Source organism: Natrix helvetica, assembly GCF_964273705.1.
Source record: "Natrix helvetica genome assembly, chromosome: 4".
In the NCBI taxonomy this organism is placed as follows: domain Eukaryota; kingdom Metazoa; phylum Chordata; class Lepidosauria; order Squamata; family Natricidae; genus Natrix; species Natrix helvetica.
In genome coordinates, this window is record NC_138550.1 from 71,932,010 (window position 1) to 71,957,790 (window position 25,781).

General features: G+C 36.1%; 1 protein-coding gene across 2 annotated transcripts; it reads right to left on the bottom strand.

Annotated features, from left to right (window-relative positions):
- Nucleotides 1-354: 354 nt before the first annotated feature.
- Nucleotides 355-25,781, bottom strand: PURA (purine rich element binding protein A; the record flags this gene model as incomplete). 2 transcript variants are annotated; one of them, XM_081952272.1, is made up of 4 exons in its annotated part: nucleotides 355-1,424; nucleotides 3,830-3,959; nucleotides 5,006-5,071; nucleotides 24,513-25,781. In XM_081952272.1, the coding sequence occupies one exon, from the start codon at nucleotides 25,779-25,781 to the stop codon at nucleotides 24,831-24,833; it is 951 nt and encodes a 316-aa protein (XP_081808398.1). In that variant the 3' UTR covers nucleotides 355-1,424; nucleotides 3,830-3,959; nucleotides 5,006-5,071; nucleotides 24,513-24,830. The 2 variants fall into 2 exon arrangements, with proteins under 2 accessions (XP_081808398.1, XP_081808397.1); XM_081952271.1 differs by lacking the exon at nucleotides 3,830-3,959.

The window sequence follows — 25,781 nt, forward strand, 5'->3', positions numbered from 1 at the left end:
TCATAAGTTGCTTAAGCAGGTTCACCCACAAAACTGCCCACACATTTACTGCAGTAAAGGGCACTAAATCAGTTAGTTGGCTATCCTGAACAACTGTCACAACAGTGTAAAATATGCATATTCCAGCAGAAGAAAAGGCGACAAGAAGCAGAGTAATTTTTGAGGCTATATGGTCTCTAATACACAGTGAAGCAAAGTTCTCTGTGTGCAGCCCCAAGTGCCGGACTTTTGCCTTCCTCAGAATTTTAATCAAATGAATATATTGAAATTGATTATTTCATACAATTTTTAAACACTTATACCCTGACAAAAACCAGATATTATCATTATCATTTAAAAATCACCAGAAAGATCCATCTTAAATCAAATAATTTATTAAGTAATTACATGTAAACACTTTATATCGACTAGCAAATACATTGCTTGAGTATTCCCCTTCCCACAAAGGAAAATATTCTGTTTAAAAACAGATTAACTAATGGTATACATTCACTGTACAGTGAATGTATGTACAATTGACGCTTTGATTTTCCTCATTTCTTATTCATTTAAAGTGCAAAAAGATATACATTTGATCAGCATTGCAAGACAGTGTCAATAGTAACTTTGGTCTATCAAGTGAAAAACTAGACAAAACTCCAATCTTTACCCTACTATTTTTAAGGAAAAAAGTAGAGAAAACAGATCTTGCAAGACAATCTTTAAAAAATAAACAAATTTCTTTTCACATTTAACTGAAAATATTTTCAACAAGAGAAATACTATGCTGAACAACGAAACAAGCGTGTTTACAATTTATAATTAGTAGTTACACATAAACAGTGGCACAAGTACATACATCACAGAATGTCTGAACATTTCCCATTAGGGCAAAATACAACAGTTATGAGATGATATCTAGGCTTTATTCTGCAACTGAAGAATAGTAATTATTTACATAAAAATGCTTAGGTCAACATTCCAGTGTTCTAATATGTGCACTCATACAATATATAGTTATTTAATAATTTCAGAAGTTACAGAAAAATATATCCAATGGAGCTTGGCACATCTAATAAATATTAACTAGCAAAAATATGCAGACAAGAGAGACATTATTCTGAACTTTACCGAAAATTGACATGTGCAAAACATTCTATATTAAGAAAGGAAAGGTATTTCTTTGCCCTGTCAAATCTTTCCATTCAAATACAATGATGTACACGATTGTGAGAAAAGGGAAATCCCTTTATTTTAAAAGTGGTTATAAATTTTAACAGTACCCCTACGGTCAGATAACAAAAAGTCATCCAGCAGTCATTATTTCTCAAGAGACAATAACATTCTGAACTTCCTGGATTATTTGTGCAGGTACCTCATCTTGAGAAGAAAAGATTTTCAGAACAAGCATTGATTTCCAGAGTAGTTCCCATTATTCTTCTTACCTAGAAAACAGTTTGGAAATGTTTAAACTGTGTACAAGGTGCTAAAGCCTTGGGACAAGTCCTACATTTGAGCCAAATTCATTCTAAATTAAGAATTCAATAGGGCAGAAAATTGGGAAGATCTCAGTCCCGAAGAATTTTAAAACCAATTCAAAATGATTTACTTTTAAACTATTCCATTTTTATTCTGTTAAATTTGGAAGTGTCTTTCAGTTTTTACTATCTTTCTGATGGCATCTATTCAAAAATATTTATAAACCCTGCTGTGTCATTGGCCAGATTTTCACATAAAGGAGTAAAAAACCTTCATATGGCAAAATAAACCCTCTTAACTTAGCATTTTATTGGGTACACGTAGCAAAATCACTTTTGCTTCCTCCTTCTGATTGGGAGAATGAGAAAAAAATAGGAACAGGAATTTATTAATAGATTTTTATGACTATAATTAAATATTTCTAACAACTAAGGATTAGATGCCACCTTTAAGGGGCTAAGGTTGATTTATGAATATTGACTCATTTGAAGGCTTAGTTTCTGCTTTGCTTGCAGTGAAAAATTGGTAAATCCTGGCTTGCTTCAACATTTGAAAGTAACAAGAGCAAATTAGCTAGAAAAGGTCTTGTTTGAGTGCTGCCATATATTGTCGTAGCCTATCAAATCAGTATTTGAAACTTTAGTCTGGCATTGTGAGCCTGATCATTGTGTAATTCAAAATTTCAGATTACTGTATTTTTCGGAGTATAAGACGCACTTTTTTTCCTCAAAAAAGAGGCTGAAAATCTGAGTGCGTCTTATACATCGAATACAGCACTTTTTTTGCCTCCTGAAGCCCCGCCCATTCACCAAAATGGCTGTGCATACCCTTACAAAGTTTTTCAGAGAGCTCCTGGGGGCTGGGGAGGGCAGAAATGAGCAAATAATGGGCCTTTTTTGCCCCCCCCCCCAGCCCACAGCAGCACTCTATAAGCCTCCATAAGGCTATGCATGCAATTTGTTTGACAAAAAATGGGCCCGTTTTTGTGGGAAATGGGTTGGGTTTTGCTCGTTTTTGCCCCCCACCCCACCCCCCAGGAGCACTCTGCAAGGCCCCCCAAGGCTATTTATGCCTTTTATTTGAAAAAACACGGGCCCGTTTTCACGAAACAAATGGGCCGTTTTGGGGAGGTTTCCAGAGTGCAAAAAGGTTTTTTGCTTCCTTTTGGAAAGCTCTTTAACTGGTTGATGAGAATTACATTGATCAAGTGCTGTGCCAGCAGAAAAAAAGTCTTAGGTGCTCCAGATTGTCAGCTATTTCCTTTTCCAGCACATGGATAAATACACCTGGAAACATCTACCTACCTACCTACCTACTCTCTCTTTCTCCCTACCTACCTACCTACTGTATTTCTCTCTCCCCCCCCATCTACCTACCTACCTACCTACCTACCTACTTTCTTTCTCCCTACCTATCTACTGTATTTCTCTCTCCCCCACTACCTACCAAACTACCTACTCTCTCTCTTCCTACCTACTATATTTCTCTCGCTATTTCTATTTCTCTCTCTCTCCCTACCTACTGTATTTCTCTTTCTCTCTCTTTATCCCTCTACCTACCAACCTACCTCTCTCTCTCCCCCGTACCTATCTACTGTATTTCTCTTTTTATTTCTCTCTATCCCTCTACCTCTCTACCTACCTACCTACACTCTTTCTCTCCCCCTACCTACTGTATTTCTCTTTCTCTCTATCTCTCTCTATTTCTCCCTCTCTCTCTATCCCTTTATCTACCTACCTACCTAACTACTATCTCTCTCTCCCTACCTACTTACTGTATTTCTCTCTTTCTCTCCCTCTCTATCCCTCTATCTACCTACCTACTTTTTTTTATTTGCCTCTTCAAAACCTTGGTGCATCTTATACTCTGGTGCATCTTATACTCTGAAAAATATGGTACCTTGTTAACAGGCACTCAGTAAAGATATAAATCCACAAAGATTTAACAATATCCGGCTTAGAATTCCAGTTGTATGTATGTATCTATATATCTCTGTATCTCTATAGAGATGCTTAGTATCGTGGAAACGTTTGTACACAGAATTATCTGTATCTTTCTAATTAAGAAATCCGAATACTGACAGAAATATAATATGGAAAAGTAAAGCACATTTGAACAAAATGTAATTGGTATCTGTGCAACAATTTGATTAAATATTGACAATATTACAAAATTACAATATTGACACTAAAAAAACACGGCTGATATGCTAAATTAATGACATCTTCTTTCAATTTGAAATCTTGAAAGGAATTATCTATATAGGTAAGGCTCATAATATAGTATTTTAGGAACTTTTTGAATTTCACACTAATGTATAGGTACTGAAGATGTTTGACTTTTAAATAATATTTTAAGATGAAACATATACATTTGAATTCCAAAGAAGAAAGAGGAGTTCTCTTCAAGTCTTCTGAATGATTTGAAGATGGACCAGTGTCAATTGCTCAGATTAAAGTTGTGGCCAATAATATTGCACAATCATAATCACAAAAAGAAAGCTGCAAAAGGGGAGGAAAGTTAGTTTTCAATTGGGACAAGAAACTGTGAAAATTCAAGAATGAAAGGGATTTTTTTAAAAGGAAGAATTGTGATATAAACAAATGTAATAAATGCTATACAACTCTACAGCCATCCCAACATTCCCATAGCATGACAGCCTACATAGTTCCACCCATTTAGTGTAATGCTTGAAATCATAAAAAGCCTTATGCAGAGGAACACGGAATCCTAAACCCAATCGCCAATATGTGAGATTCCCAATACATCCATGGGACCGCAGGCATTCAGATATCAGAAGCAGATGACAAGAAGCACATGAGGGTTTTGTTGAAGTTACCAGTGCTCCACTGATAGACACTACTTGATTTGTAAATTAAAAAGTATGGCTTGATAGTGATACATGTTCTTTAAAAGCAATAGTTAATGAAAGAAGGATGCTGGCAGGTAATTTCAGTTAAGTATACTATAATAATGTATCACCAACATTTCAAATGTTCAGAAAATATTGCAATATATTCAATATATTAAATTCAATAAATTCAATGTCATTCCGTTTTGGCTACTCTCACTGTAAATTGGCAACAATTTTATTGGAGTCCAATCCCACTTTTATTTATATGATTCTGTAGAAATCTATTTCAAAATTCACTTAAAGCACAATCTGATTTTAAACTCAGTGCTTCATTACTACATGTTAACACTTTTGGGAATGATATAATGTTTAACATATAAGTAGTCAATGCCCATCTAAGAATTTTGTTAAATGGGTGACTAATTCACTCTGCAATTTTATATATTAAAATAAAGAACATTTAAGTTGAATGTTCCTCTGGACTCAGTATAATTATTAGCAATATATATATAAAATTTTCTAAGATGAAAAGAATGCCCAAAATGCTAGTCTGCACGTCTTAGAAAGTTCAATTTTTTAAAAAATGGTGGCAAGCAGGAAAACAAAAAGAATACTCCATACTTTCCATAACCTGAAAAACAACAGAGTTTGTAAATAAGTGGGGAAGGACAGAAACAGGAAATGAAGACTGACCTTATAAACAAAGATATGTTTAGGGCTTCTGGTTTCAGGAATAAACCGATATTTACTGGTAAAAGTCTGCCAAAAAACAAAAACAAAAATAGAAACACAAGATTACTGGTAAATATTGGTTTATATGGAAAAATTGTCAGTGTATTCCCCAGTTTCTACAGACTACTGCATTTTAACTATTTTGTGTATTATTATTTTTAAAACTGAGAGAGAATGTGTGTGTGAGTCAAACAGAATATGGTATATGGGGAATCTCAACAAAGTATAGTGCCTGGGTCTCTTTTACTGTCCCAAACCAGAAGCCTCACGCTACTAAAATACAAACAAACAAACTTTATTCAATAGTATAAGCACTTTCCTTTTCAAAATATTTTGACATATTTCCTGCTTATGCTGAGCAACATTTAAAATAAGCTTTTCTTTCTATGCAAAATTCAAAGATCATATTAGAATTATGAAAATATATTTTATGTGAAGGAAAAAACAGTCCATGTATGAAGAGTGATTTTCCCTTAATGTAGAAAGTAAGTCAATCATGATACACGGCCCACTTAGGGAGAATTTCTTTTATTATTAATAGCCAGCTTTTGGAGAAATTCCATTTCCAATGTCATACACCTTTAATTTTTCCTTTGTAGCAAAACACTAAAGAATTATCAAAACTTACAAACCATGAGGCTAAGTTGCTTCTTAATGATTTTTTTGAAGAATATAAATTCAGAGATTTAATTGAGATTGGGCAAAGATATTTATCTGTTCAGAAAATGGAATCCTCATTTTAACTTTAAGCATACCTTTAATTTTCTTCTTCACTCTAGGTATATGTATTTCTGGTAGATCTGGGAACATCAGGTAATTATTATTCGTTTAATTATTCTTATGAAAAAATGTACAGTGCAATGTCTTTAGCTATAATACTATGATGGGACCAATGAGGCCCCTTTTTGTGCAATGATGTGAGAAAGGGGCGACAACAATGTAGTATATTGATTATTGACAAGTGGTTGCTTGTGAATTCAGCTATGGTAGAAAAAGGGTGTGACACATTTCCACAATTGTCCAGGACATGGAATAAGCCAAAGGTGGATCCAGCTTTGGTAAATAACGGGAAAAAATAGGAAGGAGACAAGATTGGAATCAGTCACCCCTCTTTAAAGCTCATCTTCAAATTCAATTATGTTAAAATTATATATACTTATCTTCTATTCAATAACCTATTTGTCAAAATAATGAAAAGCAGCATATCATATTCAAAAAACAATTCATGCAACAAGGTGCAAATGAAAAAAATACAGACAAAAATGGGGCAGATCTGACCCTATAATGGATCTGTAAACTCTAAGCTTACAAATGTAAAGCTTGGAGGTTTTGCCTTAAACTTATTTTTGCATCTCCACAAGGTAAAATAAAACATTGAAAACATTTGTAAAACAGATATTCATTCAGAAAAGTAGACAATATTATTGTACCCAAATCATACTGCAGCACATATTTTAAAAACCGAATTCAAAATAATGTGTTGCTCCTGTTAGCATTTCAATTGTATATGGCTATGCAATCAATACATAGCACATAATTTCTGAAAAGCACTTAGAAACATTGCAAAATATAGACTATATCCATGAATGGCACAGGAATACAATCTGCAAGCTTGTACCACGAGAACTTGCACTATGCTCCTGCATAGCATATATACTAATTCCTCTTGCTTTTTACTTGTCTTGGATTCTTCCATCTTCTGCATCAACTGAAAAAGGAGGTTTGGAATATACCCATTCAACCAAGAAATAAATATATTAAATGTGTGATTTCTTCATATAATCTTCCGTTTCTTGAAGATCATGAAGCACAAAGTGAATGTGAAAATGAGAAACATTGGATCAGAACAGAAACATATTAAAAGTTTAAACAATTTATACAGTTATTTAGGAGAAAAGGAAAGGGATCACAACAGGAACCATATGGTAACATTTTCAAAATCTGTATGCAATTTTTTTTCAGTTTTCATTTGCCAACATAATAGCTTTGCTAAATGCAATTAGTAAATGGTAACCTATGACTTTTCTTAAGAATGTGGCATCCTTTATTCATTTTTGCAGTATTATTCAGATGATGCTTTTCCCATCAGCATGCAATAATTTTTTCCATATTTAATAGAGTTTGCCAGTTCACGTTTTCTGGAGATTACAGTTAAAAGACCTCATCAGTTCTATTTGTCATGGACACTATACACATACACACATACACAGAGTAAGAGAGAGAGAGAGAGAGAGAGGGAGGGAGGGAGGGAGGGAGGGAGGGAGGGAGGAGAGAGAGAGAGAGAGAGAGAGAGAGAGAGAGAGAGAGAGAGAGAGAGAGAGAGAGAATAAATTAAGTGTTTACTTTTCTGTCTAAGAATGCAGGGACAAAGACAATAGGTACAAAAGAAGGGACATATAGCTCAAAGCAAGCTGGAGAAGAAGCCTGTGTAAATTTACTTATTTAGTTAATTAGTTATCCAATGCACCTTCCTATAACAGTATGTGTTGCTTGTACGACTGTGATACAAGGATATTTTATACAATACAATACACCAATTAAGAGATGGATGAACAAATCCAAAATGTGTTACAAGAAATTAAATTGAAGGAGAGAACTCACCAGAAGATTCCAACATACTTAATTAACTAAAAATATTGGAACAACAAATTTCTTCGTTGACTGTTTTCAGATATTGAAAATAAACTTAAATGTACGAAGCAATACTTTTTTGAACATGCAAATAAATTAGAGAGATGGTTTGGCATACAAAGTAAGAAACAAACAGAAAAAAGATGATAACCAAGCTTCAAGAGGGGAATAAGACTTACATGGATAACCAAAAATTCAAATACTTTTTTTGAATTATTACACTAATCTATATAAAGATCAATATAGCTCTTTAGATACAATGGAGGATACTCTAAACTAATACAACTGAAATACAACTAAAAATCTTCCTAAACTACAGGAAAACTACAAGCAAATTTTGAACAGTTCAATAACAACTTTCAAAATAATAGAAGCAATTAAAAGAGCTAAAAAAGACAAAGTTCCAGGACCAGATGGTCTATAGAGCAGATTCTATAAAATTTTTGAAGATCAATTATTTCTTCCAATGATAATGAATTCTATTTTAAAAGGGAACCCTATATCAGACTTTTGGAAGGATGCCTACATTTCTTTAATACCCAAAGAAGGATTGGATTTAACTTCTGTGAACAACTATAGGCCAATCTCTCTCTTTAATAATGACTAGGAACTTTTTACATCTAGCATTATATACATAAAGAGCAGTGTGACTTCTTACCTAAAACACAACTAAAAGATAATGTAAGAGTAATTTTGAATATAATTGAATAAGTACAACAATGTAGTGACAAAAAGATTGCATTAATATTTCTGAACGCAGAAAAAAGCTTTTGACAATTTAAACTGGGCCTTTATGTTTAAAATAGTGGAAAAGATGGATTTTGGATTGGGCTTTATACAGGATCTTAAATCCATCTATACACATACTGCTCCCAGTTTGGCCTGGTTTGGCCGAACTGATAGTGGTATTTAGGCCTAGGTTGCAGAACTGGCAGCGAACCATGCTGGCTATGCCCCCAAACCAGTTCCCTGATCATCGCTGCTGTTGCAGGCATGATGTTTAGTAGTATGCACGCATGCTCAGTTCACTGTAAATTGTTCTGTGCATACGTGAAGCGAACCGGTAGTAAAACCGGGAGCAACCCACCTCTGTTGTACACTCCAGAAAGCTAGAAGTGTGGTGAATGGAGACTTTATAAAACCAGTTGAAATCCAGAAGGGAACAAGATGGGGTGTCCTTTGCTTCTGGTTCCGGCTGCAGTTCACGACGGGCAGGTTCTGCTCGCCCCGTGCACTCCTGGTGGGCTTCCCACCGATCCGGGGGGCACAGGACGCCCTGGAGGGGCTCCTGACGAGGGGGTGGCGTAGCGGGGGACCCCGAGTCAGCGGTGGCCGGGGCTCCCCGCATCGCCCTAGGTACCGGGAGGCAAGAGGGGAGACGCCGCGGCGTCTTCACGATGAGGCAGCTGGAAGAAAGCAAGATTTGAAGGACGCAGCTGCTGTGTGGTGAGGTGGAAACTTTCCCCCGTTCCCTTACTTGGCTGAAAGGAAAAAAAAAAACTGCCAGCTTTTTAAAACTGACTTTCAACTTATTCTGGAGAAGCGTGACTGGAGGGAGGGGGATTTTTCCCCCCTTGGACAAGCGGCTTTAAACGGTTTTGCTCTCTGCCCCCAGAGGAGGAGGGGGGGAGCCATGCAACGAAATCACGCTCATAGCAAAGGCAGATTTTGGACTGCAATTGTGTAAATGAGGTGATGATCTGAAAATTTTGAAAACTTTTGGTTTTTGCCTTCTGATCCCGGAGCTGGCAGGGCAAGATGGCACACTTCCATCGTCTTCATAGACACTGAAACGTGACTCCACCCATAGAAGCTTCAGGCATCTTGTCTTTGTCTCCATGGCACTCAGACAAATCTCTTGTTACATTGGACTCTGGGCTTGGAACAAAGGACTTTATTACTTTATTGCCAGGAGCTGAATATAGAAAAGGTTCCTATCTGCTTGGACTCTCTGCCTCGTAACCTCCTTGGCGGTTTTCCTCCCTAATTGTTTCCTCTCTGTATTGACATTGTTATCTCTTTGCTCACTATAATGCCACCCAAAAGACCACCCCCGGGGAAGCCGGGCTTTGCAGTCTCCACCCCGACATCTTCAGCGTCCAGCCCCAGCGGTAACAGACTTTAACCTCCCTGCTTCAACCCAAGCCTTCTGAGGTGGACTTTCAGCAGATGTTTCAACAGATTTTAAAGGGACAGGAGGATTTAAAAAATCAATTCAAGGAGATGAATGAGCAGCTTAGAGAGAACCAAGACCAGGCGATTAATAATTCACAGAGACTGGATCTTTTGGAGGAGGAGACGGCTGAGATGAGAGGGGAGGTGGGGGGGTGCAGAAAGGGAACCAAGAGCTAGAGAACCACCAGATAAAAATGGAAATTGAAAGAATGTCCTTTTTCCTTAGGTTTCAAAATGTGATTGAGGCAGATGATGAAGATTTAAGGGACATTATGACAAACCTTTTGGCTGAATACATTAAAAAAGATAAACAACAGATGGGGTGGGACATGGACCTGGTTTATAGAGTGAATTCAGCATACGCTAGAACACATAATGTTCCAAGGGAGGTACACATTAAATTCCTTAGAAAGACTACAAGAGATGAGATTCTGAGTGCCCAAAGGGGGCAAGCACTAAAATACCAGGATAGAGAAATAGCCATTCTGAAACAGATCCCTAAGAAAGTGAGAGAGAGAAGAAAAAACTATTCGCTACTAGCGAAGAAATTATACCAGAAAGGGGTGTGGTTCAGATGGCTGATGCCTGAAGGTATGCTAATTTTCTGGGAGGACACAAGAGTCAGAATTAATACAACCATAGAGGCTCAGGCCTTTATGGAAAAAAATAGAGCCCTCCTAGATAAGCCTGATGATACTACACCAGATACACAAGACACGGGAGGGGCCAGAGTTCTGCTGGCGGGGGGAGAAGGGGCAACATCGAGAAAACTCAGATCACAAAAATGAACAAGAAAATCTGTTTGATGTAAAGTGATTGAAATTATTTGAAGATAAAAGTTTATATGCTGACAAAATACCATCGATTTGTAATAATCTAATGTATTAATAAATGAAATCTATGAGTACGGGGGGAGGGACCACCTCCTGCATACTGTAACTGCCAAAATTTGTAACTTATTCCACTACCCCTTTCCTTGTTTATTTTAAAAAAAAAAAACCAAAAAAAATTTGTTTAAAAAAAACGATGGGGTATCCTTTATCCCCTTTATTATTTATTCTAGTGTTGGAACTATTAAATGAAGATATTAGACAGGATAACAGAACAAAGGACTACAAATTAACACACATAATTACCAATTATGTGTATTTGCCAACGATTTGGTATTGATTGTGCAAGACCCATTAGAAAACATTGAATGTCTTATGAGAAAGATTAAAATGTTTGGAGAAATGGCAGGTTTAAGAATAAATAAATCAATGACAATACTAAGAACATAAACGTGGAAGATCAGAAGAGATTGTAATTTAAAACTAGTTTTTAAGTTGTGAAAAAGGTACAATATTTGGGGCTGACTCTTATTGAGGAAAATTCTAAGCTTTACAAAAATAATTATAGTAAAATATGGAAGAAGAAATAATTGAATTTAAATAGGTGGCAAAAATTAGATTTGTCATTAATGAGAAGAATCTCAGTAATTAAAATGAATATACTATATAAAATGTAACTTCTATTTCAGACTATTCCGATATTGATTACAGATTCCATCATACAGTGACAGAAAGATATACTGTATCTACATTTATTTGGAAAAATAAAATAACAATAATTAAATCTAAGCTACTACAACAGTGGTGGGTTCCTACCGGTTCAGCACAGTTTAGCTGAACCGGTAATGGTTTGGCAGCCTGGGTCACTGGAACCAGCAGTGACCCAGGCCTGCCACACCCCCGAACTGGTTCTCTGGGCGGCACCATAGGAGCCATCATCTTGTTTTTTACTTCTGCCCCTGTGCAAAGCCGTTTTTATTGCATTCTGCATAAGCACACAGCGCACATGAAGCACGTATGCATGTGAGAAGCGCCCACAGCAGGCACCCGAGCAAACAGGCAGTAGTGACTGCCGGAACCCATCCCTGTGCTACAAGATTCCAAAACAGAGGAGGTCTGGGTTTGCTGGATTTTAGATTATATTGTGATGCTTGTTGTCTGGTATGGTTAAAAGATTGGTTAATTTTAAAAAAATCAAGGCTATTAGATCTCAAAGCTTTTGATTTGACATCTGGATGGCATGCCTATCTGTGATATGACAAAATAAAAGTTAACCCTGGCTTTACCATTTATTTTCTTAGGCAATTGATTGCACATGTATGGTAGAAGTATAAAAGAAGATTAGCTGATAAAGTGTCACTTTGGCTATCATCTCACTATATAGAACAGAGATGATTTCGGAATGTAAATGGATGACATATCAAGACTTATCGATATTTGAAAAAGAGGGATTTAAGAGAAAAAACAAGAGAGCAACTAGTAAATGAAGGATTTGCTTGTGATTGGTTTAATTATTATAGAATTTTTGAAAGATTTAAACTTAATAAAAAAAGTTTTGTTTTCACAGGAACTAAATCTGAATTGGACATTAATTTTCTAGAGATGATCACTTGATTCCTAAAGTATACAAAATGCTACTCAGGATGAATCTAGAAGCTGAATGTATTCAAGAGTGTATGGTAAAAGAGTGTATGGTAAAAGGTGCAAAAAAAATGGGTAAAACGCTAGATAAATGTATGGACAAAAATATAGTTTGAAAGAAAACTTTTATAAAATAATGTATTGTTGGTACTTGACCACAGATAGACTAGCCAAAATGTATAAAGGGATTTCTAATAAATGTTAGAAAGGTAGTTAAAATCCAGGTTCATTTTATCATATGTGGTGGTCTTGCAAATATGTGAAAACATCCTGGATAAACAATGACAGTGACAATGCAAAAAATATTTAAGACACAAATATTAATGAAACCTGAAGCTTTTCTTTTAGGCATGATGGACAAGTCGATTAAAAAACAATTTGGGGTGTTATCCTTCACATGGTGACGGCTGCAGTGATTGTACTTGCCAAACACTGGGGGGGGGGGGGATGCTGGTGAATGGATTTTGAAATTGACTGAATTAGAGATGACGAAATTAACTGCTTTGATTAGAGATAGACATATATAAGAGACTGGAAATTTGTGGACTTTCTATGTGATAATTATGTGAAAGTTTGTGGACTTTCTATGTGATAATTATAATAGCAGATGGTTAATAAGAGAGATTTGCACTTTTTTTCAGCTAGGGTGGATCCTACATGTTAAATGTTAAATCCAATTGACCACTTTTCCCTCATTTTCGCATGCTATTTTTTTTCTTTTTTGGTGGTGTTAGGGTTGAATGTATGTTTTTGCTTTATTTTATTTTGTTTGTTTATTTTATAGTTCTGTATAATTTCAATAATTTTTTTTAAAAAAGAATGGGCTACTTTTCAATATAGCAGTGGAAATCTACATATAGTCATTTTTAGACTAACAGGAGAGGTACAGAAGAAAAGCACCGGTATCGCCAACATCCCAGTATATGTAACTGAAAACAGATGTATTATTTTTTAAATTTTTATTATATAGCACTTAACTGTTCCTTATAGCAATGGATGACAGGTATTATTTGAATTAAAGCAAAGAAGTAAGCTAAGGGATATGACTTAACCTGAAATTAAACTAGAGTTCTGTTTTAAGTATTCAACAAAATTCAAGAAACTAATAACGTTTTTAATGGGATAAGAGAATCCTCATTAAGGGTGGCATATATTCCAGTGTCTTCAACAGCGGTCTTCAGAATGCTAATGCCAATAAAAGTGCTTAAAATATTAAATAATGGCATGTTAATAACTAAGTTATTGTCTTCTAAAACTTGTAATACAGGTTAAGTATACAAACATAATGGGTCTGCTTCAAAAAAAATATCTTAGGATGTATTTAGATATACTTTCAATATATAATTTAGCACAGAAAAGCTGATCAAATTTGAGAAGAAAATGATTATCAATTATAAATTTCAGAATTTTGCTTTGACCTTTTCTCCAATTTGATGAAATTCTGAAAGTTTCTATTTCCTAATATTAGTATCCTTTTCAAGGTATCATTTCAAATATTACTATCCTATTTGTCAATCATTATTTTTAAAATGGCCTTGTTTAAGGATGTACAAGGTAGTCCTCAACTTACAACAATTAGTTTAGTGACCAAACTTACAACAGCACTGAAAATAGTGACTTATCACCATTTTTCATACTTATGATCATTGCAGCATCCCCATGGTCACATTATTTATATCCGGGTGCTTGGGAACTGGTTCATATTTATGATGGCTGCAGTGTCTTGGACTTATGTGACCATCTTTTGCGACCTTTTGACAAGCTAAGTCAGTGAAGAAGCCAGATTCACTTAATAACCATGTTACTAATTTAACAACTGCAATGATTCACTTAACAAATGTGAGAAGAGGTTATAAAATGGGGCAAAACTCACTTAACAAATTTCTCACTTAGCAACATAAGTTATGGACTTAATTGTGGTCATAAATTGAGGACTACCTATACAAGGAGTGCATCAATGTGAAAGCACTTTTTCTTTTTGATTCCAAGTAGCCAGACATCATAATATATGCAGATCAGATCACCACAGCTTGTTCAAAAAATCGTGTCTAAAAATTCTTACTTAATGCAGTGTAAATTCAATAAATTATAATACGTCATAGATAAAATAGTATCTGCAAATTAATAAATATTTATAAACTTTTTTTCTTATCTACTTCCCATGAATAGTACCATAACTCTTTTGTATACCCTTTTATACCAAACTGTGATTTTTATATACTTAGAAATATATTTGATGGTTACACTGTAGGTAAGTAGTCTCTCAAAACAACAATCCATCCCATTATAATATCAGGGAGCGCTGGTTAAGAATACAAACTATTATATATCATTTTCCTATAAAAACATGCAGGCAAAAATCTAAGACAAAGATATTAATGCTATATAGATATATCATAGTTGTTGAGAAGTCATAGGGAACTACCATTGGCACATATGGGAAGGAGGTTAAAAAGTGAAGATGATGTTATGAAAGTACTATATAAAAGAGCTGAGGCTTTGATCATGCTGCCATGACTTTTTGATATCTCACAAGTACTGAGATGTGTCCTGTCTTTCTTTACTATAGCAGATAAATCAATAGGAATGAAGGAATGACGAACAATATAAAATAGCAACTACATTAAAGTACAGTGCACCAGTCCTTGATTGCTAAAAACATGGCAGACTGGACAAAACAAAAACAATGGCCTCAAAACAGGGTGAGAGAAAAAAGTGTCAAATGTTTAACATTAGAAAATTATTCAAATTCAAGTTAGACATTTTGAAAGAAATGTGACTATTTGTGAGACAGGCCTTTAAGTGGTAAGAAACAACCTTTGTTATTCTGCATAATATGTTTGTACAATCCTACACCTTGTTATTGAATGTGCCAATTTTAGGGATAAATGGATGTGTTGCATTTTTATTGTAAAAACAAGAGAGAGATGATAAAAAATGCATGTCACATACCAAAATAATATTGATTGTTCTGGGAACCACAAAAATGGAACAGGACATGTGATATTTAATAAAAGTTTTGATCACATCATTCCTAATATTCAGATACCTGTGAGGCTTTTTATCATCTTTCTTCATTCATTCCTACTAAATATTGCATATATAATCTGATTTTATATAATTATTGTTTTGAGTCTACCACATAAAACCACTGAGCCAGAATTTCCTTTCCTAAGCAACGAATTAACAAAGCACCAATTTCTCCAGAAAATAAAGAACACTTTGAAGCAAAATATTCTACTTTTGACAGCCAATACAGTACCTTTAATTTAAAAAATTAATTTCACAGAAACAAGCTTTATTTAATGAAAATATATAGACATTTACAAAGTTCTTTTTGACAGGCAGTAGATAATTTGGTTTATATTGGACAAAAATTCTATAACTGTCAGTTAAAATGGCCAGTGATCAGTAGCTATGATCAAAAAATAACTGGAGAACATTAAACCCATTAATCTTCTATTAAGCATGGGATTTGAAAAAGAAACGTGACTTTAAAATACAAGCAGTATAATTTTTAGTAGAGCATGGAACTAAAATAATCTCAGAGGATTCACTTGTTTCAGAATGGGAATAACATGTATTCATTTTCCAAACATTCAATAAGACCTTAAAATCATTTTTAACATAGCGTGCAGCTTCCATTCAATCTAAGGGCAGATTCCATATATGAGTTATGGTCAATGGTAAAACCACTAGAAATGTCAAATGATCACTCTAGTAAACTACTAGAGTAGTCAAATGACTGTATAAAATGACCAATCAAATGGAAACTAGCAGCGTTAGATAGAAATCTTTTGCAAAAATCAGGGTTGTGATCAGGGGTGGGCTTCAAAAATTTCAGCAACGGGTTCTCTGCCCAGTTGCTGGGTGGGCATGGCCATGGTGGACGAGGCCTAGTCAGCCTCCTGCACCATGGCGGCGGCGGGGGGGGGGGATATTTTCGCCTTCCCCAGGCTCCAGGGGCTTTCCTCGAGCCTCTGGGAGGGCGAAAACCTCCTCCCCCTGGCTTTGGAGGCACTCTGGAAGCCGGAAACATGCCCATTTCCAGCCTTTCGGAACTTCCAGGAGGCCCGTTTTTCCCCTCTCCAAGCCTCCACGCGGGCCCTGCACTTACCTCACACTCAAAATGGGCTGTGTGGAGATTCCTGGGAGGGGAGGAATGGGCAGGGTCAGCAAGGGGTGGGATTTGGAGGTTTTACAAACCAGCCATAATGTTAGCTATGTGTTCTCCTGAACCTGAGCGAACCTGTAGCAGCTCACCCTGGTTAAGATGCCAGAAAAAGGATTGAGAAGGAAAATATAGCTATACTCAGAACTCAATCCCATTACCTCATTTTATAAGGCCATATAAAAAACAAAATATGCTCAGTAAATTCATGGTTTTTATCAGAACAAAGTAGAATTTTAAGATAGGAATTCCAGAAATGTGCCCTGAAGTTTTTACCACAGAAGGTGAAATATATGCCTTCTATAATGAAAGTTCTAGAAGGGTTCTTTTCCCAAGTTTTAAAAGCTTAGAATTTAATTTTTTAAAATCACTTGAGGGGCTTCATGCTATCACCTCCATTGCCAATATTCTTTCTTCCTTGGGAAAAAATAGGTGTCAATTTTTTTTGCCTTTTCACTATTTAATTGAGTACTGTAGTTAGAGGTAACATGATTTTAATTCTTCCTCCAAGACTATGTACAACTAGAGCGAGTTTCATTCAATTTCTCAAAATACATGCAGAGGATTAAGCTTATTTATAATTTAAAATACCTGAACAGATATGACAGGAAAATTCCCAGTATTTACAGATTTTGAAATACCATATTTTTGGGAGTATAATATGCACCTTTCCCCCCAAAAAAAGAGGATGAAAATTTGGGTGCATCTTATACATCGAATTTAGCCCCACCCCCCACCCCCACCAGAGGCCAAAAACGCAAGGCATGGAGGCAGCGATGGTCTGTGGCAATCCCTGCAGCCTGGAACAGCTGATTGGGGGTATTACAGCAGTCTGAGCCACCTGCCAATCAGCTGTGCTGAATCAGGCTGCAATAAGTGCTGAAGCTGACCTGGCTGGTCAGTTTGCAGCAGCAATCACATTCAGAAAACACAGTAACTGATTCAGCAGGATTCAAAATAATAATAATATACAACATTACCAAAAGCAGGTTTTCCAAAGTAGCAGTAAATACAAGCAAAACACAACCAGTTTCACTTTCAGTTCTCGGCTAAGCCAGGCTCTTTCCTGTCTCCTCCTTGCTCACACAGCAAATTTCAGAATCCAAATAACCCTCATTGGCTGACTTAATTGCTATGCTTATTCATTGGCTGACCTTGTTACCATTGTCACCTGAATACCATGGATGCTGGTAAGTAGAGGCAGATTTTTTTTTCTTTTTCTTTTCTTCCCAAAATTAAGGTGCGTCTTAAACTCCGGAGCATCTTATACTCCGAAAAATATGGTACTTCTCTAGATTTTATTTGAAAAACTTCTCTAGCTTTTTTTAAATAGGAAAAGTTGTTTTAGAGGCAAAAAATATGCTATTGCAGCATTTTTAAAAATCTTATAATATGGAAATACATGGATCCAAGTACATGATTCATGCGTGCTATGCTACAGTGTGATTTATTTGATTTCTGCTTATTGTATTGGACTTCCATCCTTATGCTATCCTCAATGCATCATGATTAAACAATCTGCACTTTTAACAAGTTGTGTGGACTCAGATTTTCATGACCATTAAGAGCACAAGTCTTTCACTGCTCATACAGGAGTTTTCTATGCTGCACAGAATGCTTCTTTTCAAACTGAATTAAGTTTCATAAATAAACTTAATTTGGCATTTAATTCAGAGGCTTGCACTGAAAGGAAGGAAAAGGTAGTGATCTAACTGAGCGTATCTTTTTTTTTATTTCGAGAAGAATTTTTTGAGATGTAAGAGTGCATGGACTTAAAAAAAAGATTATGCTAACATTTAAGTGCATGAGTGCCAGAATTTCTATGCTCAGTTTTCTTAAACAATTCAGACTGTGGTCTAATTCTTATATCATGCTAAGCAATTATATATCTGATAATATATTGAAGACGCACATTTGTAAAACAAAGACATTGAGAACAAGGTGAAAGATCTGGTAGATTAGCAGTCTCTAACCAGAAACAACTCAAACACTATTAAGAATGCCCATAATAAAATATTGTGCAAAAATATACTGTTCAATGACTTAATAAATCAAACATTTTTACTGTTAAATATACAATACTAAGTAACAGAGGAAGAAATATTTAGTAAATATAGTCCTTCCTAAGATCACAAACAATTAGCTGTATTTATCTACCCAAAAAATTGTAAAATTTTCTATGTTTTAATAGATGAATAATGAAATGTAATAGAATATATGAAGGTCAGGGTAGAATTATGGAGTTTTTGGTGCTTTCTGAGGTTGTTTGTTTGCTTGCAGACATGTCATCACCCCACTAGGTAACATGATGTCCACAAGCAAACAACCAACTTCAGAGAGCACAAAGAACTTCATAAAACATTGCAGTATTATGCATATTAACCTAGAATGTGCTGAGCAGCCTTTTTATTACTTGGGATCATACTTACCATACTTGGAAAGTGGGGCTGAGAACAGCAGAGGACAGAACAAAGCAACTATTAAACTTGTGGACAGGGCCAAATATTTTGGCATTTCTTGATTCGCCTTTCATGGGTATTAATTTTCTTTGAAGCCTATATTAACCTTTACTTTACTTTTCTTTTTGAAATTTCCATCTCCCAGTATTAAGAAATTATGCTTCTGATTAGTTTAGAGTTGCCCACTCGATTAAAGAAAAGCCTGATTCTTATTGCCAGAAAAGCATGAGGGAACTGTAGCTAGAAGATTCATCTTTATAGAAAGCTTGTTATACAGGTAGCCCTCGGCTTATGATCACAATTGAGCCCAAAATTTATGTTGCTAAGCAAGACATTTTTAAAGTGAGTTTTACCCCATTTTACGATCTTTCTTGACGCAGTTAAGTGATCACTGCATTAAGTTAGTAAGAGTTATTAAATGAATCTGAGTTTTCCATTGACTTTGCTTGTCAAAAGGTCAAAAACAATGAACACATGACCTTGGGACACTGCAACCATCATGAGTCAGTTGCCAACTGTCTGAACTCTGATCGTGGGGATGCTACAACAGTTGTATGAAAAATGGTCATGTCATTTTTTCAGTGATGTTGTAACTTTGAATGGTCACTAAATGAACTCTTGTAAGTCGACGGCTACCTGTACAGTATACATGTTATCAATATATATGCAGCTTTCTTAAACTTAATGGTCTCCAGATGTGTTGCATCTACAATTTCTGGGAATTCTTGATTTTATAAATCTATAAATCTAACATATATTTGTGCCTAGAGGGTATCAAATTGGAGAAGGTTATTGTACAGAGTATAAGCACTGGTACTAGAAAGTACAATGCCCAGAAGGAAGATGGGCAGGAGAAGTAGGATTCTACTGTAAATTTATAAAACAAAAAATACGTCAGAAATCAAACATACCTGAGATTTTATTTTAAACATGAAATGTCAATGTCCCAAAGGCAAGTAGATTTTCTTGAATTTTTTTTCCTTGGTGTTTCACTTCTCATCCAAGAAGATTCTTCAGTTCTAACTGACTAGTGAGGAATGGAAGGATTTGTACTCTCTGCAGTCATCTGGTTGTTAACATTCTGAGGGTCTTTGTTCTCTGAAAGTTGGCAAAGCAACTTGGGGGTTTATCTGCATCAGTATTTTCAATGACAACACCCCCCCCCCAAAAAAAAGTCCAGTTGCCTTTTGCAAAAGCACCTTTGGAACAACCATGACCTGGATGATTTAGAATTTCCATAGACATTTAAAATGTCAATACAATTATTCTAATTCACTGTAACTAACTTTTTGACAATTAACAGTGCATTATGGGATCATCAGTTATTCTTATATAATATTACTACTACTCCATTTTTAGTTTACTGATAGATAGCTGACCAAGACACCAAATCAAATTAATTCTGATTTCTGAGACATAATATGGCACTAAAACATAACCATCACTCATTCCAAACATATAGGAACTGTTGGTTAAATGAAGTCCTGAACGAGATGAAAAAACAGATTTGTCAGGGGTGAGGCAGAGACACATGTTGTAATTTCAAAATTCTTAAAGCCATATTTAGATGACCGAAACACATTCCTATTAGTGAAAGTAAACTGGACATATAAAAATATATAATTTATGAAGTTAATGTTTATCCTTAATCTTGTTAACTTAACTATCCGACTCAAGCATTCTAATCATCCTTTGCAGGAAGATTATTTTTTTCAAAAGTGTTATCTACAATTCAAAATTGATTTGTTACTATTGGTCAGCATGAAGTCATACACCGGTAACTTGTATGTACTTATTAGTGAAGAAATCCCATCTAATTAGGTGACTACAATATATACAATAATTTGCACAGCTTTGGCTGTTAAAAGCAGTGTTACAATGTTTTAAAAGTAAAAAATGTTCTTTTGAAATGTTATTTCTGGCCTACTATAAGCACACATAAGTTTTCTTTTTCTGCTTCTACAACATTTTACAAAATACTGATTGGGTGTTTCTGTTTCATACCAGTAGTATTTCTCAAAGAAAGCTACATAGAATCAGATGCAGTCCCTGAAATGATACTTTAAAAAGTGACACTGTCAAGTATTTTTGTGTTTACATTTTCATAAGTTTTCCATTATCTGCATGCAAAAATTGCTTACACCTTTTATTCTTGATAGATTAATAAATGTTACATTTCCCATTTTTGCCCTTCTCTGCTAATTTTTTCTAGCACTCAAGAGAATTTCTGCTCTACAGTAAATATTTCTTAATTACTTTAGCTCCCCCTCTGGCTGAAAATGGCATTTTACAGCATACAATAATAAAGAGGCATGAATCAACAGTGGCTAATTTTAACTCATTTATTTAATTTCTCAGACAGAGCAACTTAAAAAAAACAAGTGGAATTAAAATAACACAATTGCCATGCTGTGATAGTCTGAAAGGGAGATCATATTTTAAAAGTTACTTGACAGTGCCCCTTTCATTTAAAAATAAAACAAAAACAGACTTATGTTTATATTGCAGTGGATTTCAAGTTTTCTCGCATTTCATATAAAATATCATAACTGTGGATCTTTCCTACAAGACACTGAAAACATATTCAGGAAAAATAAGGCATGTTTTCCAAAAGCTGGATGCTTGGCACATTTGAACATACTTTTTTTTAAAAATACCAAATATGATCAAATATACCATTACTTTTATTCATCTGGCCTTTAAACAAGATTCTCTCACTATTGCTTATTTTAATTGTGAGTTATTATACCTTTATCAAGTACTGAGCACCTCAACTGGAAAAACATGAATTCAAATCAAGGTAATTTATGGTTCAAATAACAGCATATTGAACAGGTCCTAAAGTATCTAGTGTGCCTACGGAGGTGGTGGTGGTGGGAGATTCTTCAACTTGGGACACCAAATTCTGCTGGAATTGGACTAATAATAAAAGGAGAATTATAAAATTCACATGTCATCTTGTTCTATCATATAAGGCAGGGCTCTCCAACCTTGGCAGCTTTACGACTTGTGGACTCCCAGAATTCCTCAGCCAGTGCATGTGCTGGCTGAGGAATTTTGGGAGTTGAAGTCCACAAGTCGTAAAGGTGTGTGTGTGTGTGTATTTGTTGACTAAAATAGCTTCAACATTGCTTGGAATCAGACAACAGATTTAGAAGGTCAAAGGTAGGTAAGGACTAACTGCCTACACTATGTACCTTCATTCTAGTTTTGCCTTTGATAAACATACATTTATATTATACAAATCTGGTCACAGGCAACAATGGGGCAAATATAATGTACGATCACACCCTGAGAAGCAAAGTACTCACTTAAATTCTCTTTACAGGTCTATTGTCTATGTCCACTCTAAAACTAAGTTGAGTATTTTGCTGTTACACAAGTTTGATTTAATTCAAATGGAACAAGACTGTCCCTCTCCCCATACAAAACAAGTTATTGCTAAAAACAATGCTTCTGCCAATCTCTAGAATTAAAACTTTAGACACTGTAAGGAATAGTGGAACTTACAAACAAAATAGCAAAAATTAAAACATTTAAGCTTTTCAACTACCTACAGCATGAAAAATGCAGTCCTTTCTACATCAAAGTTCAAATACAGTATGAAACCGCCTACAAATGCTCCAATTAAAACAAAGCAAATCTGACACTCAATGTTTTACATGCGGCCAAAAACATTGTGCACCATGGAAGTTTACTTTTTCCTTATGGAAAAGTGCATCTTAGAAAACAATTGTAATAAATTCCAGTGATTCTAAAAAAAAATTCCTAATCACTATAATATTATTGCACATTTGGTGCTATATAGACACCATTAGCAAATATATTTAACTAAAAATAAAGGATACAACTGAAACAGACTTGCCTTAATAACTTATAATACATCTGTAAAGAAGGAGATTATTTTTAACCAAACATACATTTCTTTTGAACGATCATTGTCATACCTAGACCCAATCTCTTACAATCAATGAGAACCAAAACACAGTTCTGTTTCTACAGGTAGAATCTCCTACATACAGTAGTTAAATCCACACTGATAAATTTGTCAAAGTAGTTTAGAAAATGAATACACTCAGAAACTCAAGAATCAATAAGATTCTTGTTTTGTCCATTTTTCCTACAGAATTCCAACTATTTTTCTATGTTTTAAGGCATCATTTATTGTTTTTCACTTGCAATGATGATAGTCATGCAGCAGTTTAATGATAAAAATATATTAATATTTTACTATACAGCAGCAAGTAGTTAGTCAATTAAAAGCACAAACATTTTAAATAAAAATCTGTAAAAGTATATTACTACAAATAATTGCAAGTTGGAGAACACTTCCAGAAAGGTTAGTATTCTCACAGACTGTTTTTATACTTTACAGCTTTAATATATATCACACAAAGTACATAATTATAACTGAAGGTTTGCACACTTGGGGAGGAGTCAATACTACATGAATAAAGTATGTAGCCAGTAACAACTAGCACCACAGCTACATGAAAATTTCTTTACAACACACCAACTTGGCTTTTACTTTTAAAGGAAATTCAAATCCATGGCTCAGTAGGATTATACCATAATCATGTTGAACTGATGTCTACCACAGGCCTACACAGGTTAGTTAGCACTAGCATAAGCTGACATTTTGACTGAGACTCTGAACAAATTAAAAGAATAGTGCTAGTGGCCACACAAAAAATCCTTACCACCTGTTGTTGAAAAAAAAAAGGCATACTGAAAATCGCTGCTTGTTAAAGTACTTTAAGTACACTTCATAAAAATATATATATTATGAACAATACAATTACATCTCATATACACAACAATGACAAGATACCTACTTAGTTGTAAACCAAACAGGTGCAGAAAAATATGGGAGATCATTTCTCTCTCTCTTTTTACTATTTGAATAACTTTGGTTCAAACCATAAAAATCACAAGTTAGCAAATTTCATTTAAATGCCTTTTTAATATTTTTCTTTATGTTCACAGAAGTTTCACTGACCATTTTATATGCTTAAGGTCCAGATGCAATGCATATTGTATAAAAGAGAGCACTTATTGTTTACCTTGCATGAATTAAACCTACGTACCTTTAAACTCTACAGACTTCTGCATAACATTTAGACAAAGCTCAGACACACAGCATGCCTAGCCCTCGTATATATATATACACATCTCTAATCACTGGTATATAGGGTGTCAAATATACTATAATAACCTCCATGAAAGGTTTTGAAATTTGGTAACAAAATGAGAAGAAAAACTAAAAATATTATTTTACGTGTTCTAAAATATCTCTTTTTTGTGCTAAAGTCAAATGTTAGCTCAACATGAAAAGGACATTTTCTCTTTTTTAATATAATTCAGCAATATTTTAATCTTGACCATTTTTGCAAACACTTTTTTAATAATAGCTTAAACGTGTACAAAAGTTCTTGGTTAATTAGGGAAATAAACACTCAGTTCTTTATATTTTTTTAATCAAGTAGGAAACAGTTCATCTTATATAATGTTATTACTTTTTTTGTAATTTTTTTGTTTGTTTGTTTTTAGCAGCTGCTTACTGTTTTATACGATGAGCAAGAGTGGAAGGAACAATCCAGCGATGGGGTGAGAGAAAGAAGTTGCTTGCTCGGCTGTCAGTTTTGGTGGTGGATAGGTAGATGGTGCTCCCCTTGGAGTTATAACAGGTATATTTAACGGTATGCATTATTTTCGGCTTGTGGATGTTGGTTTTCTCTCTCTTTCTCTCCCTTACAGTATAATGTCTTTCTCTGTGTGTTGTTGTCATTATTACCAGTGTCTCTGTGTCGCAGGGCAGGGAGGAGGCAGCCAAACGGGGAGGAGGGATGTGGAGAGGAGGGAGGAAAGATAGATGGAGATCAATCATCCTCTGGCTCCTCCGCCTGCAGCAAGGCTCCGGGCGGGCCAGTGGGGATAGCGGTGCTGCTGCTGATATCGGTCTCTGGTTGTTGCTCTGTTCCGCCGGAGGAGGAGGAGGATGCGGCGGCGGCGGCCCGCTTGTCTCTCTGCTTCTCCTGAATCTTCTTCATCTCGTCCGAGTACTTGCAGAAAGTGTGTCCGAATTTGGCCCACACCTTGTAAGGGACGGTGATGGAGTTGCGGTAGGTGGGCTTGACCTCGCTCACCCGCATGAAAACGCCGTACTTGTTGGAGCCCACGTCGAAAAAGAACCGCTTGTTATCCACCGTCAAGGAGGTGCCCTCGGGCAGCTCAGCCGGCTCCTCCTCCACGCCGTAGTCGTCGATGAGCTTGGCCAAGGCGTCGCGGAACTCGATCAACCCTTGCGCTGGCAAGGCAATGGTCTGGCCCTGTGTGGAGCCGAGGCCTGGGCCGCGGTTGACTGTCTGGCGGATGCGCAGGAACCGCCCGCGCTGGTTTTCCTTCAAATCCATGTAATACTTGCGGTTCTCGCGCACCAGGAATTCGCTTTTCAGGGCCCGCCGGGGCTCGTCCGCGGCCTGCGCCAGCTCCGGCGGTTGGCTGGGCCCCAGCTGCGCGTAGTGCTCGATGAAGTCGCCCAGATAATCGCGAAACTCCACCGCCACTGACATTGAGAGCGTCAGCCGGCTCTTGCTGCCTCCCGCACCCACCTCCGCGATCTTCAGGAAGCGGCCCTTCGCGTTCTGCTTGACGTCCAAGTAGAAGCGCTTGTTCTGGATGTCCACCCGCTTGGAGGCCAGCTCCTGCGTCTCGTGCTGGAGGCCCACCCCGCCGCCGCCACTACTGCCGGGCCCGCCGCCGCCAGGGCCCGAGCCCGGCGCCCCGCCGCCGCTGAGGCCCTGCTCGCTGCCGCTGTCTCTATCCGCCAT